The 16,837-nt window shown below is 36.7% G+C and overlaps 1 protein-coding gene across 1 annotated transcript; it reads right to left on the bottom strand.

Annotated features, from left to right (window-relative positions):
* Positions 1-1,524: 1,524 nt before the first annotated feature.
* LOC123564951 (spidroin-1-like) lies at positions 1,525-6,752 on the bottom strand. The gene is made up of 3 exons (XM_045358881.2): positions 6,412-6,752; positions 5,247-5,397; positions 1,525-2,912 (listed from the first exon to the last, which is right to left on the bottom strand). The coding sequence occupies exons 1-3, from the start codon at positions 6,592-6,594 to the stop codon at positions 1,741-1,743; spliced, it is 1,506 nt and encodes a 501-aa protein (XP_045214816.2). The 5' UTR covers positions 6,595-6,752; the 3' UTR covers positions 1,525-1,740.
* Positions 6,753-16,837: the final 10,085 nt, after the last annotated feature.

The following is a 16,837-nucleotide window of genomic DNA, read 5'->3' as shown; positions in this document are numbered from 1 at the left end:
TTCCAGCTTTAATGGTGGAGGAAGACCCCAGGTGCTCCTTCGTGCATTATTTCATCACAAGCGGACACCTGCATGGGTAGAACCACCGACCTTCCGTAAGCCAGCTGGATGACTATATTTCTTAAGAAGGCTTTAAAACTTAATTACTGACAAACTATATGTTACGGAAACACATGAGAATTTGCTGTTTTTACTACTATTTACGATGAAAATTTACTCTCGATTATAAATACATGTATCTATATTTTGAAGTCATAATTCACTACTTCCGCTTAGTCTTTATTGCCGCGGCGGTCCGGGGTTCGATTCCCGACGCTGTCATCTTTTTTCTTGAACTGGAATTTTTAAAATGTTTTAGAAACAAAAAATCATATTCTAATGTTCATAATACGACCAAACTTCAGTTTGAAAGAAAATTATTTATTAGCCAAATTTGGAGGTTAATGCCTTTAACAAAAGTTACTTTGGACATAGTGACGCGTCTGTGTATGTGTTAACCAAGGAATTGCCCTGTGAAAGACTTCCCGCGAGAAAGAAAGTCTGTGTAAAGTTAAGGCACAACAAAACAAAAGCAAGCTAAGCTAATTAGCAGTTTAGCAGCAATAAATGACACAATTTTTATATAAATTCATCAACAATTTTAATTTTCATAGAACAATAAGATGTAATTAACATAGAAGTATTATATCTTAATTAATCACCATTAAGTAATGCAAACGAAGTATTGTGTCTTAATTAAGTAGTAATGTGTCTAACGAGCTGTACGTATTTCTTGTTATTTCCTCCTTTATGTCCGAAATAAACGGACCCGTTTTATGCAGCCTCATGAAACAAGAGGGGAGTATTATTTGCTATCTTGTGTGGATACTTAAGACAGGTTGGACTGTATCATGATTTCTGTTTGAGGACGTATATGGTTGCACAACAAAACCTTACTCAATAATATGGACATGAAGAACTCGTGTTTATTTCAACTGTTTCCGTAACATGTTATTAGTATTATTTCTTTGATTCCGGCCTGTCTCGACGGGTCGTCAAAAAAAAAAAAAGAGAAAAAAAAGAAGAAAAACGAAAAAGACCGAAGCTTTCGAATCCCATAGAGGACTATTTTACCTTGCTTTCTGTGCGAGAAATTGCAATTGCATTGGTAAGCTGAGAACCAACTACTGTAATATATAAACCAAAAGAAACTCTTTCTAAACGAACGTTCATTCCTTTTTCCTTACTGCTCGATGGTATCTTACCAGTATATGTACCTCACAGATCTTTCAGGCTCAGTTATATTGATCATAAGCTTAATAAACGGGCCGCTGACAAACTTTGACAAAAAGCTAACCTTGTCAGTGTGTTATAAAACTACCGTTATGAACCACCATTCCAAAGAGCATAAAGGGTGGTAATGTGAACATACGTGTGTGCCCGTGATGAAGTTTTGCACCAAAATTGTAATAACCTATCCAAATGAGATACAGCACCTGGAAAATTTTTGATAATATAGCAAAATTAATGAGACCACATTATACATAGCAAAAATATAACGTTTAATAAATGTTGTATCACAGAATTCAAAACACTAATAATCGTTTAGTTTACTTTTATGCTCGACTTCGTTACTTGTATATGTTTGGTAAATGGAATTCTTGTTTAATCTAATCACCCAAAATGTCTTACAAAATTGTATCAATTCGAAACAAATTCAAAGTTTCAAAAGTTGGAAATCCATCACCTAATATTCTCATTCTAAAATCGTGGTCCAGGTATCCCGGGAACGAACATTCTACCAGCTGCAAACGAGGACCCGGGCCTTGCCCCACTTGAAAATGGCGATCTACCGAATCCGGGGGAATCCATTGTCATGAAAGGTGGATATCCCTCCATTCCACTTGAAAATCCAGAACTCATGCCACCAGAGCCCATCGGGCCCATGCCACTTGGTCCCATTGGACTTACACCACCGGACCGCATCGAACCCATTATTCCCGGTTCCATACTTATACCTCTTGAACCCATACCACTTGGTCCCACTGGATCCATACCACCTCCCATACTACCAGCACCTCCTCTCATTGAACCCATGCCACCAACTGCCACTGAACCCATACCAGCACCTTCAAATGGACCCGTGTCCGTGCCACCAGATCTCATACTACTAGAACTCATGCGACCAAAACCCATGGAACCAGACTCCATGCTTGGTCGCATTCCTCCACTACCGCCGGCACGAGATCTCTCTCTGTCCATTCTAGCCTGAACACTTCTTTCGATATCTCTTTGAGACAATGAACTTTGAAATGAAGGTCCTAAGCCCGGAGATCCCATACCCTGGATGCTTCTTTGATCTAAGCTTGAACTAAAGCGATCCCTTCCTGGCATGAAGAAATCACCCCTTCCAGCTATCGAGCTTGTTTCGGAAGGTCTACCAGAAGCCAGCCGTCCCATATATCTTTCGTCAGAAACGCCAAAATCTTGCGATAGGCTTGGGGCTCCGAAGCTTCCAGTTCCAGAGGAAGAAAAACCAGGTCGTGTTTGAGGTCCGGACGATGGCGAACTGAAACTGCCAAATTCTACTGGCCGTCTGCGCGTCTGATCACCCAAACTTCTGTCAAATCCACCTGATCCCATGCTAAACGAACCGGGTGAACTCGGGAAGCCGGGTGTCTGGCCTAATGATAATCCGCGTTCTATGCCTACCGAGCCGAATCCTGGCGGACTCTGACCCACGCCTCCGCGTTGATCGATGTTTTTGGACAAAGTTGTCTGTGGATGATCGTTGGCACCTAGCGGAGGTCTTCTTGCTGGAGTTCTACCTCGTCCTTGACCCCGGCCTCGGCCTCGACCTCTTGCACGAGGATTTGGGCACTCATCATGTGTCATACCACTGTCACATTTTTGTCTGTCCTCTTCGCAAAATCCTGAAAGACAATAACGTCACTTTATGTGTATTACGTGTAGTCCAAAATAAGTGAAATGAAAGTAAAGCAAAATCTGCAATCTCATGAACACTATACGAACATAGCTGCTGGAGTTGGAAAAGCTTAACGTTGAGACAAACCGTAACGTTGAGGCAAAGTAACTAAAATAGTTCTTTTTAATTTAATTGCACGACCATATTAGCCATTTGAAGTTCCACTCTCATATAGTTCTATCCAAACCCAAAGCATTATTTTTTTCGCCAGCAAAATTGCCTATTTATTACTCGGACACTAAACCTGCATCAATGTTCGAGCCTCTGATATTGGGATATATACATGTATGACGAAATTGCATACGCGTAGAGTCATGAATTCAAACATCAACTTTTTTTTTTTCATTTTATAACAAAAAAAGATTAATCAACATTAAGACAACTGATGTGCATGCCGACTTTTAAAGTCCCTATCAGGCAATTAAGTGGTCTCCACGTAGAATTTTTTAAGTAATTTATTGCAAGCCGGGAGCATCTACATGTGTTCAACAAGCTTATAATGCAAGTTTAGGCAATTTACAAGTTGATGTATTGCTAAACAAAGACAAAAGTACGTGTTTCGAAACAGTTTTGAACTCAAGTCTGATGAAAATCGATTCGTCATTTGTTTTAAAAGTAAAGGATGGTTGCATAAACATGAAATATAAGGGAACAAACAATTTCTTAGTATGTTACCAACGCTTTAAACATATTTGTAAGATGAATCTAAAGTGAAGGTAAAAAACGTTTTCGCCATCAGTCACGTTGTTTAGGATGCTTTGACCACAGTAATCCACCAGAGCCATTTACGCTGGATTTATAGTATCCAAGAGGATTTACATGTATAATTTCCGACATGTTTTTTTTTTTTTTTTTTCGTTTGAAGACAACTGTACGTTGTCGTTATGAGTAATAATAATTAAGGAAAATAAACTTGCAGACGCGAAAAAAAAATCTTTATTCCCATTCAAACTAAATATAAATCGTATGTAACAACCTTCGGGTTGTCGTTGTCTATCCACTGCAAATCCTTTCGATCATTTTAATCTTCTTTTTTGAAATAAAAAGGATTCGAAATAAAAAGGAAAACTAAGTCTACTAAATTCCGTATACTGGGGGTTTTCTTGTACGGTCTAGAATAACATTGATATTGGAAGTATTTTGCAGGTACATTATTTGAGCCACGCCATTAGCAAACCAACATAGTGGCTTTGCGACCAGCATGGATCCAGACCAGCCTGCGCATCCGCGCAGTCTGGTCAGGATCCATGCTGTTCGCTTTCAAAACCTATAACAATTAGAGAAACCGTTAGCGAACAGCATGGATCATGACCAGACTGCGCGGATGCTCAGGCTGGTCTGGATCCATGCTGGCCGCAAAGCCACTATGTTGGTTTTCTCACAACGCGACTCATTTGGCTACGAACGTTGCCTTCCTAAATGGAACTTGAGAGATAGACTGAGCCTACAGTTTCTAACAGTAAGAACGAGTTGTACATCAGATGTTGAAATAAAAAAGTGGAAACTTCACAGGTCGCTCAACACGACAAAAATGATAATGTTGTTGCAGGCTCGGTTTGCGTGAGTCTGTTCATAGACGGTAGTGTAAATGTATGTTTCCGTGCAGGCCCTCTAGCCCTGGGTTGAGCAGAACTCAATATTTACACATGTTACAAGTACAAATATATACTCAGCGTCACTGAAAAGTTAACACCCTAATGGCCCTTATATTTCAAAAATCGCATTGGATTGTGTTAAAAGCATAACTCGACTACATTTATGACGCAACTGAGACGTCACTGGTGTAAAGATTTGTCAAATTCGATGAACTCCATTTGAGGCACGGGCTGCACGTGCAAAATGACTTTTTCGAGCAATGTCGACATGTACGAAAATTCTGTCGCAAATCATTCATCGCACTTGAAAGTTAGTCGACAGACTAAAAGGAATACGTTAAAAAACCAGAATATCTTTGCTAAGAATGCCACGTTTAAGGCACGATCAACGACATCAGGCCATTTGCATGGTTGACGCCGAACTTTCATGTCGTGAAATTGCACGTCGTATGTGCTGTTCTCACCTGACAGTCATGAAATGGGTTAGGAGACATGATCAGACAGGGTCTATGAGTAATAGCCCGCTTACAGGCCATGAAAAAGTGACGTCGATATTGTATAAAAGAATAAAGAGGTATATATTATGTGGTAACTTTTCAATGACGCCCAGTATACAATTTAGAGACATTCATAAATGTGTTCATACTAGTGTGTAATTCCATGGAAGAAAAAAACAACATTCATACCAGGATGGCCCTTGGGAGTTTCAGAAGCCTGATCTCCAGGTCTCCACGTGCACTGTGGGTCACCTAGCTCCTCTCCATTCGTAAGACCGTCCCCATCCGAGTCCTTCATACACAGCTCCCTAGTCCAGCGGGCTCCGGCCCTTGAGAAGTCCTGTTTTAGAGAGTAAATAGATTAATAGGGTGCCACTGTAAACTGGGCCAGCTTCTTCAATTGTCAATATTCTTGCTTGTTTGTAGTTAAGCTTTATCCTGCTAAATCTATAAAATGGACTGGTCTATCATAAAATAAGGACAGTACCATTTATTATTCGAAGGTGTGTTCACTGAAAAAATATACTACGGTGCAGATGATGATCAACAGGCTGATCTTGCTCTGCACTGGTCACAAAGGCAAAATCGCTTACCACCTGGGCCCAATTTTCGAAACTTTAACCGGCTGTTAAACTAACCGCTGGCTAAAGTTTGATTCAATATTAGTATTGGTGGGAAACACAAGTGTGGTATTTTGATTTTAAAGTAAAGATATTTTAGTGTTCACAATTTTTGTTTTTTTTTCTTCTATGTCTTCTAAAATGTTGAAAAGTACCCATAAAAGTTAACCAACCGTAAGCTTAATCGTCTGTTAAAGTTTCGAACAACTGGGTCAAGCAGGCTAAATGTTAAGGTATTTGTGATATATTTGAGGTTTAAAGGTGAAGTGCTGTCTGATTGTGTTTCTTAAGAAATAATATATCCGGAACGGTCATTTGTTTGGTGTTCGGATTGGAAGGAGTTATATCACGAGAGCACAGCACGCAATATCATACTATCGAATTGTTATGTACATATTTGATGACATCTACCAAATCTGACCCTGTTTTGTATGGTTTTCTTTTCCAGCACACCGCCTTGACGTTTAAATCTATGACGCAATAAGTGTGACGTACATAATCAACAACGGGACGTCTAACAACGGTAATTCGAGTGAAAAACGTGGCCGCCGTTTAAATTGTTTTATTACATAAGTTACACGTCACAGTTAAGTTCACGAAAATAACAGTTACATAGATGGATTCCATTTCCATTGCGTTTAAATAACATGGGTTGCATTCTATAAACAGGTTGTTCCCTAAAACAAAGCGGGTTTAAGGTAAGTCTCTACTATATACGGTAACATCAAACTAACCTGACCGAAAACATTTTTCTGCCGTGTGTAACCTCCGCTCATGTGTCCGACAGCGCTCCAGTGCCCTTTGCCCCGACAGGGGTGATTAACTCCGTATCCGTTAGGAATTTGACGTCTGTAACGACTGAATCCATATGTTAAACCAAAACATAGCAAGGAAAGTGTTACAATTATTCCTTTCATTTTTTTTTATTTACAATATAAATAATGTGGATTTGAGTGAAAATTTAGCCTAATACTGCCGTAAAATGCTAACCTCCACTCTTTTTATCAGAGAGATCCACGTACACTGTTGTTACCGCAGATAACGTTACGTTAACGTTCGGTCACGTGACTGTCGATAACCCTCGGAAATAAAGCAATCGGTCACCTTTATCGCTCAGGTGCGCGCATACCTAATTAAGACGTTAATTATATGCTATTGCGTTTTGAATTGATGATTGACAGGCAATTATCTATCTGATACATATTTAGAACGCGTATATTATGATTTATATACGACTTCATCGCCGTTATATTTCGAATACCTCGTTTGTTAGTTTCAGTATTTTTTCAGGAGACGAAAAAAGTATTTATTTAATTTTTATTCGGTTTTCGAAGCAAATAAAAAGAGAATATATACAGAAAAAAAAAGAAACGTATTCTTGCTATACTGTTTATATAATTTTCCCTACTAAATGAAATGACTAAAATTGAAATATATATATTAAAGAAATGAATTAATTTTTTTCCGTAGTTCATGCGAAATAAACGACAGAAAATAACGCACAATTTTAAGGTGGAATGCGCCTAATTTGAAGTTACTGGGTTTCGTTTCGAAATTTAAATATAAGATACGACAAGATTAAAGCAAAATTTTTATTCGAAACTCAACGTCATATTTGTCACTCTGGCGTCACATTAACGTAAATATCGACTTTAAAGTTAAAATGATCTCCATAAATTATACACCATTTTAACGACATTTTTAAATGAAAATGTGATGAGTAGAAAGCAAATCGATTTCTTTAGAATGAACAGAACGATTTACAAAAATCGTCTGATGGACGTGAAATCGCGGTTCATCAAAAATGGACGTCAATTGTCGTTTTTGAAGTTTTGCAGAGAAAAAAATTACAGAAATATCAAAAAAGTAAAATAAGCAGTCTATGAGGAATATGCTGAAGTTTATATTAATCAAAATTTCGAAACGAAACCCAGTAACTCCAAATTAGGCGCATTCCACCTTAACTCTTGGATTTTTGTTCTGGTGTCAACAAAAGTGGTACACATCCAGCACAAACCTAAGTTCAAATGGTCAAAATATGAAAAACAGTCTTTTCTGAAAGGCTTATAGTGTGCTCCTTCGAAAAAAGTAGTGGTAACAGAATACAATCAGAATTTATACAGGTATAATAAAACAAAATATGTTAAATTAAAAACACAAGTGCTAACATGTGCCATGGAAAGAAAAATAATTTATCAATACAAGTGATAATTTTTTTGGAGTTCATGCGAAATCAACGAATACTCGGCATGTAGATACATCCGTTCGCATGTATGTACGATATGTAAACTTTGACCTTGAATAAAAGTACTTGACTTGTAAATAATATGATCACAGTAAATACGGACAGGCAGAAAAAATCGGTATTGTAGTACCATGTTGAAAACCAGCCCCGTATGTGTGTATCTTGCGTGTATCAATACCTCTTCCATTATTATTCATGAACCGGTTCTATATAAGTAATCTTCAAGGCTTTGATTAAACGGTCATGAATACGAGCCCTGGTTCCCGACTGGTTGTAGACTGGCACTCGATAACAATAATTACATCTTGTTTAATATGACATGTTGTTATATGATATGTTATGTTTATGTCAGATGCCCATAATTTAAGGGCCTGCATGACTTCCAATAAACTTTGAAACTTGAAGCAAGTGCTTGACAATTAACCGTTTATTGAACGGAGAGAGTGATTTCATGTACCAGCGTCACAAATTTTCCAGAGTGGTTGTAGTCTAGCTCGTTTACCATTGAATACTTCTTAGAAATTGCTCTGATAATTTTAAAATCTCTATTTATTTGCATATGCTGTATGTAATAAGTAGATTGTTCATGTGAATATATCAAATTATTCATCAGGGATATGATTCTAAGAACAGAGCTCGAAAGGTTTTGTAAACATCAGTCTTAAATAAATGCTTTCTCTGAGATTATTCTTTTGGCACTGGTAAACAAAATGACTGAATCTTGAAAAAAAAAATCAAGTATAATTTCAAAACATGCCTCAACATTTTACATATCTTGCCATCTGTCAGTACAAATGAAGAACAGTCTAGATGGATACATTTAGTTACTAGTCAAAATACCCTTGTTTGTATGTAAACACTTTTTACATATAGCTATTTACTTTGATGGCAAATGCATCATGCGCTGTAATCATTAACTTAAAAAAAAAATAGAAACATGCACAAAACACGGAGTTGTGATTAAAATAATTACAGCTGATGAGCACAAACAAGCAGGTGTATAGTCTCAGTAAAAGGCTTTAAGGGCACGTGGAAAAGAATTTCTTGTGAATCTTAATCTATCATTTATTGTTTGCCCAAATGCATTTTGTAGATATTACGAATTTTGGTCGCGTCCCAACATACATGTTTTTGCTAATAAAGCATCAATTATACATAATCATATGAGTGAATAAAACAGACAATTAACATCAAATTTAGATATAGACATAGAACCTTCTCAGGGCACATGAGGGCAACTCAGATAATAGGTTCCGCATCGCATTCTGTTAACATGATCAAACGTTGTTCAGAACGCCCGTAACTGGCGGTCCTAGCCAGGGATAGAGGCCACTTTTACAGTGCAACATTCAAAACTACGATAAAACTAGGGGTGACTATTGAGGCCAATTTTGACTATTGCAATACTATTGATATTGCTGAAAAACTATTGCGATACTATTCTATTGCAGGTTACTATTGCGATACTATTGCAATAGTTATCGGCCACCATGTTTTATACAGTAAAACTACCAACTGGCATTATTACACAGTGTAAGACACAACACCGTTTATAATTGCTGTTAATAGTGTTAATAATACACATTGAGATGTTTGTATAACTGAAATGGACAGATATAAATCTAACATTAAATATTTTTTTTTTAAAAATTTCTATTTCTTGCCTTCCTTGGCTTTGAAACAATAAGTAAAACAATAAACCTATGGAAGGTATACTCAAACGAAACGGCCATTTTGTTACGAATCTCAACGTGTTTAATAACACAAAGCATCGAAAAAGACGAAAATTGACGGATCGGACTAAGGTGTACCAGCACTAAATGAATGGCCCTACCGAACAGTTTGCTATATCATACAAGTAGCCTACTTTCTCCATGCCCAAAGTACTTTTTCTCATTTAAGATTATTTAAATATATTTAATCAAAGTTTCTAAAAAAAACCCCTAAATTTATTAATTATCTCCCAGACTTCTCAGTCCTTTATGGTAGTTTAATTCCATGAGGGTAATTATTGTAATGGAGATGTAAACATTTTCCGAGGCGCAAATGAGAGCTGTCTCTGTTTCTTGGTTTATGAATTATTAATTATTTCTGTATTTACTAAAATTTCAAAACTATCGAAACTATCGATTGTTGAAGGAACTATCGGCGATTGTTATTGGATCGTGACTTTTCTATCGATGCATACTATCGGGACACTCAGTATCGCAATGCATCGATATTTCGATGTATCGTTACACCCCTAGATAAAACACCCAGGCCAGACACCAGTGACTCAAAACTACGACACACCATTCATTTGGTCGTTTCTAATGCTGTAGTAAATATTGTTCCCTGTTCTATAATGTTCCCATTCAAAATGGCCTCCAATTATTTCGAGGATCGCAGGGGACCATTCCAAGTTGTATTATGGAAGTGGTACCTAAATAAGGTTATGTACTTGTGGAGTCAGACGATAGGGTATTCGGATTAGACGTCCCGGGTTTTTGAGAGCAATTAAGGTGAAATGCTTAGTGCTTACATTGTACATTACATGAATGGTGGTAAATATCGACATTTTGAACACCTACATGTAATTGTTGGCATCTTCTTTCGCGGGTTGCTTTTATTCTCCGATGTGGGAAGTTCTCCGATTGAATTTCCCTTCATTTTCACCCATGTTGACCGCCGGGATTATAAGTACTTTGATTCTGAACACATAGAAGTGAACAAAATAATGATTAGTAATGTAAGTAAGTACATGTCTGTCTGCATTTGTCATGACTGTGGTCTGAGAAATGACGACAATGTCAAAAACATTTTGATGCGTCACGTTGACACTTCATGTTAAAAAATATACACAAGCAAGTGTTTAACTTTGTTGTCTAAATCGTGATCAATCCAAGCGGGGAGTGATTGATCGATCCATTTATTTTTAAAACAAAGGACTTTATAAAATTGACATATTGCAAAATTTCAGTGCGTTTGTCGTACACTATTAATAAATTACAGGTATACATGTGATCCGTCACGTCTATATACATTGTATGATCCAAAGTAAAAAAAAAAAATACAATGTATACAGAAACTTCAGATTCATACATAAACATTTTCTTCTAAGCAAATTTATCGCATAGTGCGGCAATTTTCCTTTGATCTTTGCAGCATGTTATACATAGTAACACACATTATTACTACAAAACTGTGCTGATATCTTACAAAACTGTTGCGATATATATCAACACGGAAATCTCTATGGAGTTTCATAAGAAAAAAAAGTGTTCCGATATATATCGGCACAGTAAAACTGTTCCGATATATATCAGAACACTTTTTCTCTATTGAGGTCCTATCAAGGGAGTATAATTTTTTCCTTTCAAAGAAAAGATGATTTTAGGTCCAGTTTACAGTTCACAGAGAAAGAATTGTCACAAACACCTACATTTATAAAGTAAAAGAATAAATAAACTAGAATATTTAAAAAACTTGATAGTTATTGCCAAATTCAGAAATATATGAAATTCTGAGATTTCTCAAATGTTTCTTTTTCTTTGATTTTTTTTACAAACAAAACAACAAATTTTACAATATGTCTGGCCAATGAAATGCAAAGATTTAAAACCAATGCAGAAATTTGTTGGGTACTTTTATCTGGGGAACACATTTTCTAAAACAGAAGTTTTAGTGTTTCAGTCAGCGAGGCGCAGAAAGGGAATCAAAATAGTAAAAATGATAATAAACAAATTTAAATGAAAATAATATATAAATTTTAATGATAAACTATGCGATAAAACAGTTATAATATGTAGTGCTCGTGTGTTACCAGGATATATCAGAGCTAGGGGTACATCTCGGTATTTTTCTCTTCACATATCTGTCTCGGCCTACCGGCCTCGACGATATGTGCAGAGAAAAATACCCTCGATGTACCCCTAGCTCTGATATATCCTGGTAACACACTCTCACACATACTATAACTATTACGTGTAGTTTAGTATATTTTGGGTTACGTAAAGTTGAAGTCAGAACCTGGGAAGACGTATAAAAATATCCAATATTACATTAATTTATAGAAACGTTGTTTCTTAGCGTAATATACGTTATTCCTTACGCAGGTCAGTACTTTATGACGTAACGACACGTGTTTTCTATATATATATATATACATGTATCTTTTTTTAATTAATTCAAATGAAGGCATATATCGAACTGGTAAAGGGTCATACTGTGCACTAGTCTTATCGAATGGCTTGCCCGATGTCCAAGGAACCAAAGAGCAAATTGTTTACACTTTTGACCGACAATTTAATTCCTGTTTTATCACATGACACTGGAAATCAATTTCGGAGTTTTACCTATCTGTATTGAACGGCAGACATGCCAATAGCTCAGTCTATGGACCGCCGATTTTTATGAGTCCGGAAGTTTATCAGTACGCTTTCCTTATTAATTTACTCACAACTTCCCCATATGGATCGGAGTTGGAGGACAAATAGCTTATGATGAACTGTTTTGAAACATATTCGAAGTTGTAACTGCATCGCCAGTAATTTCGTTTTGACGGAAATAATCGTATATATCTTTACCAGTCTGCTGTTAACCTATCGGCTACTTGTTGTTCATAACTTAATTAAACTGACACCGCGTCCATTGTGTAAATCATAACAGAATTTAAATTAATAGATACATTTTATATTTATTGGCTAATAGCTGCAACCACAAGTAATTTCGTGAACCAAGACCGCATATGAAAATTTAAATTATGCTGGAGTCACCGTCAGACGGTCTTCAGTGTATTTCCGGATTACTGGTCTTACGTAGACTTCCTTAATCATTGTTTATATTTCACAAATAGCGATAGTACGTTTTTTTTTTAAAGTTAGATGTACATTTTAAAAATATAATTATATTTTTAAACAATATGCGTCTTTAATGACATTCCGAAATTGCAACAAATTCGAAACATACAATAACTTTTTTTTTTTTTTTTTTAAATATATATACATTCATTTATTTTAATACAAATAAGCAAATTTCCTTGAAATAAAGAAAAATAGTGACGTAGTTGTCTCTCGTGTCTAAGAACATTCTTTTGCAGATACATGTATTAAAAGGTAACCTAAATTCCTGTAATATCGAGATGGGAAAATATCAACAAAGAATTTTAGACCTTGATTTGACGAAAATTCCGTTTCGGCAGAACTCTCATTGCCTTTTCAAATGGTTTTGGAAAACGATTGAATTTGAATTCCAACGCTTATTGCCATTCCTAGATGAAATATCAAATAGACATGGTTAAGTCGCAATTATGATGCACGATCCCTCCTTTAATTGAGAATCAGCATATAAAATTGTAAGCGTCCATGAATAATAACGGTCCAGCCTCCCGACTAAACCGTTTTTCGCTTTTTTGTGGCTTGGTCTGGCCACATCTTTTGACCACATTGACCAGTAGACACTGTAACATTGCCATGGAAAACCATTTCAGTGCCACAGCTAAAGCTTATGCTTGGATAATCTAAATGGCCGTTATCAAACGGCCTGTATTTATAGTTAGGGGCACCATTGCTGACAAAATACATTGTAACACAGAGATTGATAGATCTCAAGAGTTACATAAGGTACACTAAACCCGTGCAAAAAATATTCAGGCACCATGGACTGTTTAATCATTTCTACGCCACCCCTCTCGCATTCAGGCATTGCATTGCATCCGATTGAAGGGCCTTCCTTCTCGTAGATGCATGATTGAAACTCAGTGCTGGTAATATTCACAACAGAGCATAATTATCGACGCATCGGTGTAAGATGCCGACTTTGTGATAATAAACAACAAACTGCGTGGAGATTGTATTGGTAGCGTTTGGCTCCTTAATAGGAATAAGGGACAAGTCAGCTTCGTTAGTAAGGCTGGATATGCAAAACTACGTAGAATAGCTTTTTTTGTACCAGAGTATTCAATTTACTCTTCATTTTATAACGGACATTGCTAAATCCTTGATATAATTAAATGTTTAAGCGTTTGTAATTTTAATTCTATCACGACGATTACGGCGGGGGCTCCTTTTACCGTATCTCAATGGAAGCATGGGTACTAGTTCATGCTTTTTTGTGTTTTAATTTAATAATATGGATTAATACAACTGTTTGAATGTTTTTCCTTTCTGTTAATATTTGGGATATATTTAAAGCATAAAATAATGTTGAAAATCATTTTTTTTTTTGTAAATCACGTCTGTATAATTATCTAAAGACGTCTGGCAAGAGCCGGGATTCGAACCACAAAGTCGGTCCGCCTTCTACATAATATCTCAGCCCGTTACGCATGACTCTTGCTTTGATGAAAACTTATGAATACTTACACAGTTCCAATGCTTTTGAATTTTGTCTAGGAATAATATATGGGACAATTTAAGGCTTCGATAGCGTATATATTTCCCTGCTGTAGTGCGCTAATGTTTTTTTGTTCAGTGGCCTTGTCAGTAAACAAGTTCATATAACAGAAGATCACATTTGCTAATTGTGTTTACATTTGTTCTGATGTGTCATAAAAGTATCAACTTTACACGTCTCACTTTTGAAAGAAAAACAAACAATAATTTTCAACGGTTTAACTACCTATTCACCATTTATACTCAAATCGCTGCACTATACAGTCAGTCCTGAAGCAGCCAGCCAGGGGAGTGTCGCAATCTGGCTGCAGGTGACTACTTTAAAACAAATAAGGCGGAAAGGGAAGTTACCCGACTGGCAAGTCGTTGCTTAGTTCAATAGTATTTAAAACTACGAAGCGTATGGAGAGTTAATATATGGACAGTTTGTTAAGTAATTAATGGATTTTTGAATTCTAATTTATTCGTGATATGAAGTAAAGCGTCCTCTCCGCAAACACCATATAATGTTATATCAAGCTTACATGTACCCTTCTCAGCCCATCTTTGAATATTTATCAAGAGGCTTCTAAGAATGTTCGTTAATATTATAGTGCTATGTTTGTCGCCACAGGCTTCTAGGCCTAAGGGAACTAGAGCTATCACTAAAGGCGATTAATAGCCCTGACGCTGATGCTAATTTTATGATATTCATTCCAACGGTTTAGAAGATAGATATCTATCGAATGAACAAGAATATGAGCTATTTAATATTTGACCTTTAAATGTGAAATTGGACTTAGTGACATGGGAATGCTCTAAGATAAGATTTATTTAAAGTCGGCAAGATAGCAAACAGGTACAACAAAAGCTCATGATAGCTTTTGAACCGACTAAAGAGAGCTACTCTGCACGTTGTCTTGATGAGGTAGTTTATGAAAAATCCAAACAGTTTTGACGATATGGAGCATTCAGTTGAATTATTTGACATTTGACCTCCTCGTGTAACCTCGATCTTGTGTTTTTTGCGCTCTGCTCGTCGTCTTTATGAGATAAATAGTTTTATGAAAATCTTCCGAGCAGTTGTAAAGAATCTGATATGGAACGGCCGTAAAGTTAAGCAATTTAACCTTGGACCTCCAGTGACCTTGAACTTGGACCTAGTGACTGGAGTTGTGTGTTCTTGGTGAGATAACTAATTGTAAAGATATCACTGAGATTTCCGATAGCGCAACTTATTCAATTTATAAAAAAAACTTTACAAATTGATAAAATGTGTAACAATCTCACTTAATATCCATACATCATTAGGAAAAATAAATTTGTAAGATCCTAATTTGATCGATAAACTTCCGCCTTTCAACATTTTATATCGTCACTGACGCGCCTGTCTTTCATAACTGGCATTTGTTCATAAAGTGTAAATAATCATTATACAAAAACTATATGCATGGCACAACTTTGTATATTGTGGTATAATGATACCTAGCAATCTCTCAATGATTGCCAAGTCGAATAAGAGCTCCGCAAAGTGGGGCAATATGCGCCCCGAGTTCTAGATCAGAGTAGAAGAAAGTGAAATTTCAAAGAAATTTTTTATCTGGGTGTGTGGGTGGAGGGGGTCTATTGTGGCAAAGGAGGAATCGTAAGGCACATGAAACTAAAACTGATATTTGTTTTTAATGTGCGTGTGTGTGGGGGGAGGGGGGAGGGGGAGGGGGAGTGGGGGGGGGGGGGGGTGAAGGCTTAATGTGTGTGGAGATTGGGCGGGGTGAATGGTGAGAATTGTTGCACTCCTCAAATCACCTCATCGCCACCCACCTATATTCCAAGTTTAAAGTTCGATTGATTATCAAGTTATGCTCTGGACACAAAATACGACAGCCATACTTGACGTAGCTGTGTCCTTGACCTTCAGATGTGGTACATCTACCTATATGCTAAGGTTGAAGTCAAAACCTTAAAATAGTTATAAAGTTATGCTCCCGGCACAAAATATGAATGACATATTTGACCTTTAAGCTACATCTGTGACCTTGACCGTTGACCTACTGACCTGTTTCATAAGCTCTTTACATCGTTTCATCGCCACCTACCTATATGTTAAGCTTAAAGTCAATACCTTGAATGGTTATTGAGTAATCATTTGGAAAAAGAAATATGATGGACAAACAGATGCATGTGTCATCACATGACACGTCCGTTTTCAAAAACTGGCGCATAAACAGGGAAAAATATCAAAATAATTTGAGGAACCTGCCAGATTATCACAGTGAATAAGTGTGTTAATTCCCAATTCATTCCCATAACTGGATATCACAATACTAGCTTACATGCAACACTTGACCAAATCTGGATGCAGACACAAATGGGCGAGTGCAATAATAGCTCTACCTATTCTTCGCACAATCAAACTAAACGCTCCACTATTCGGCGATTTGACTCAAATGAATTTATGTCTCAATAAGAGTCCTCTACTTTTAAACGAAGATACACAAAGACATAAAAAGACCCTACTACTCAGAGGGGTTAAAGGTCAAGTATGGAAGGGATACTGATGATGAC

Source organism: Mercenaria mercenaria, chromosome 2 (genome assembly GCF_021730395.1).
Source record: "Mercenaria mercenaria strain notata chromosome 2, MADL_Memer_1, whole genome shotgun sequence".
Classification (NCBI taxonomy): domain Eukaryota; kingdom Metazoa; phylum Mollusca; class Bivalvia; order Venerida; family Veneridae; genus Mercenaria; species Mercenaria mercenaria.
Note: the sequence above shows the minus strand (reverse complement) of the source record. Positions and strands in the feature narration are given on the sequence as shown.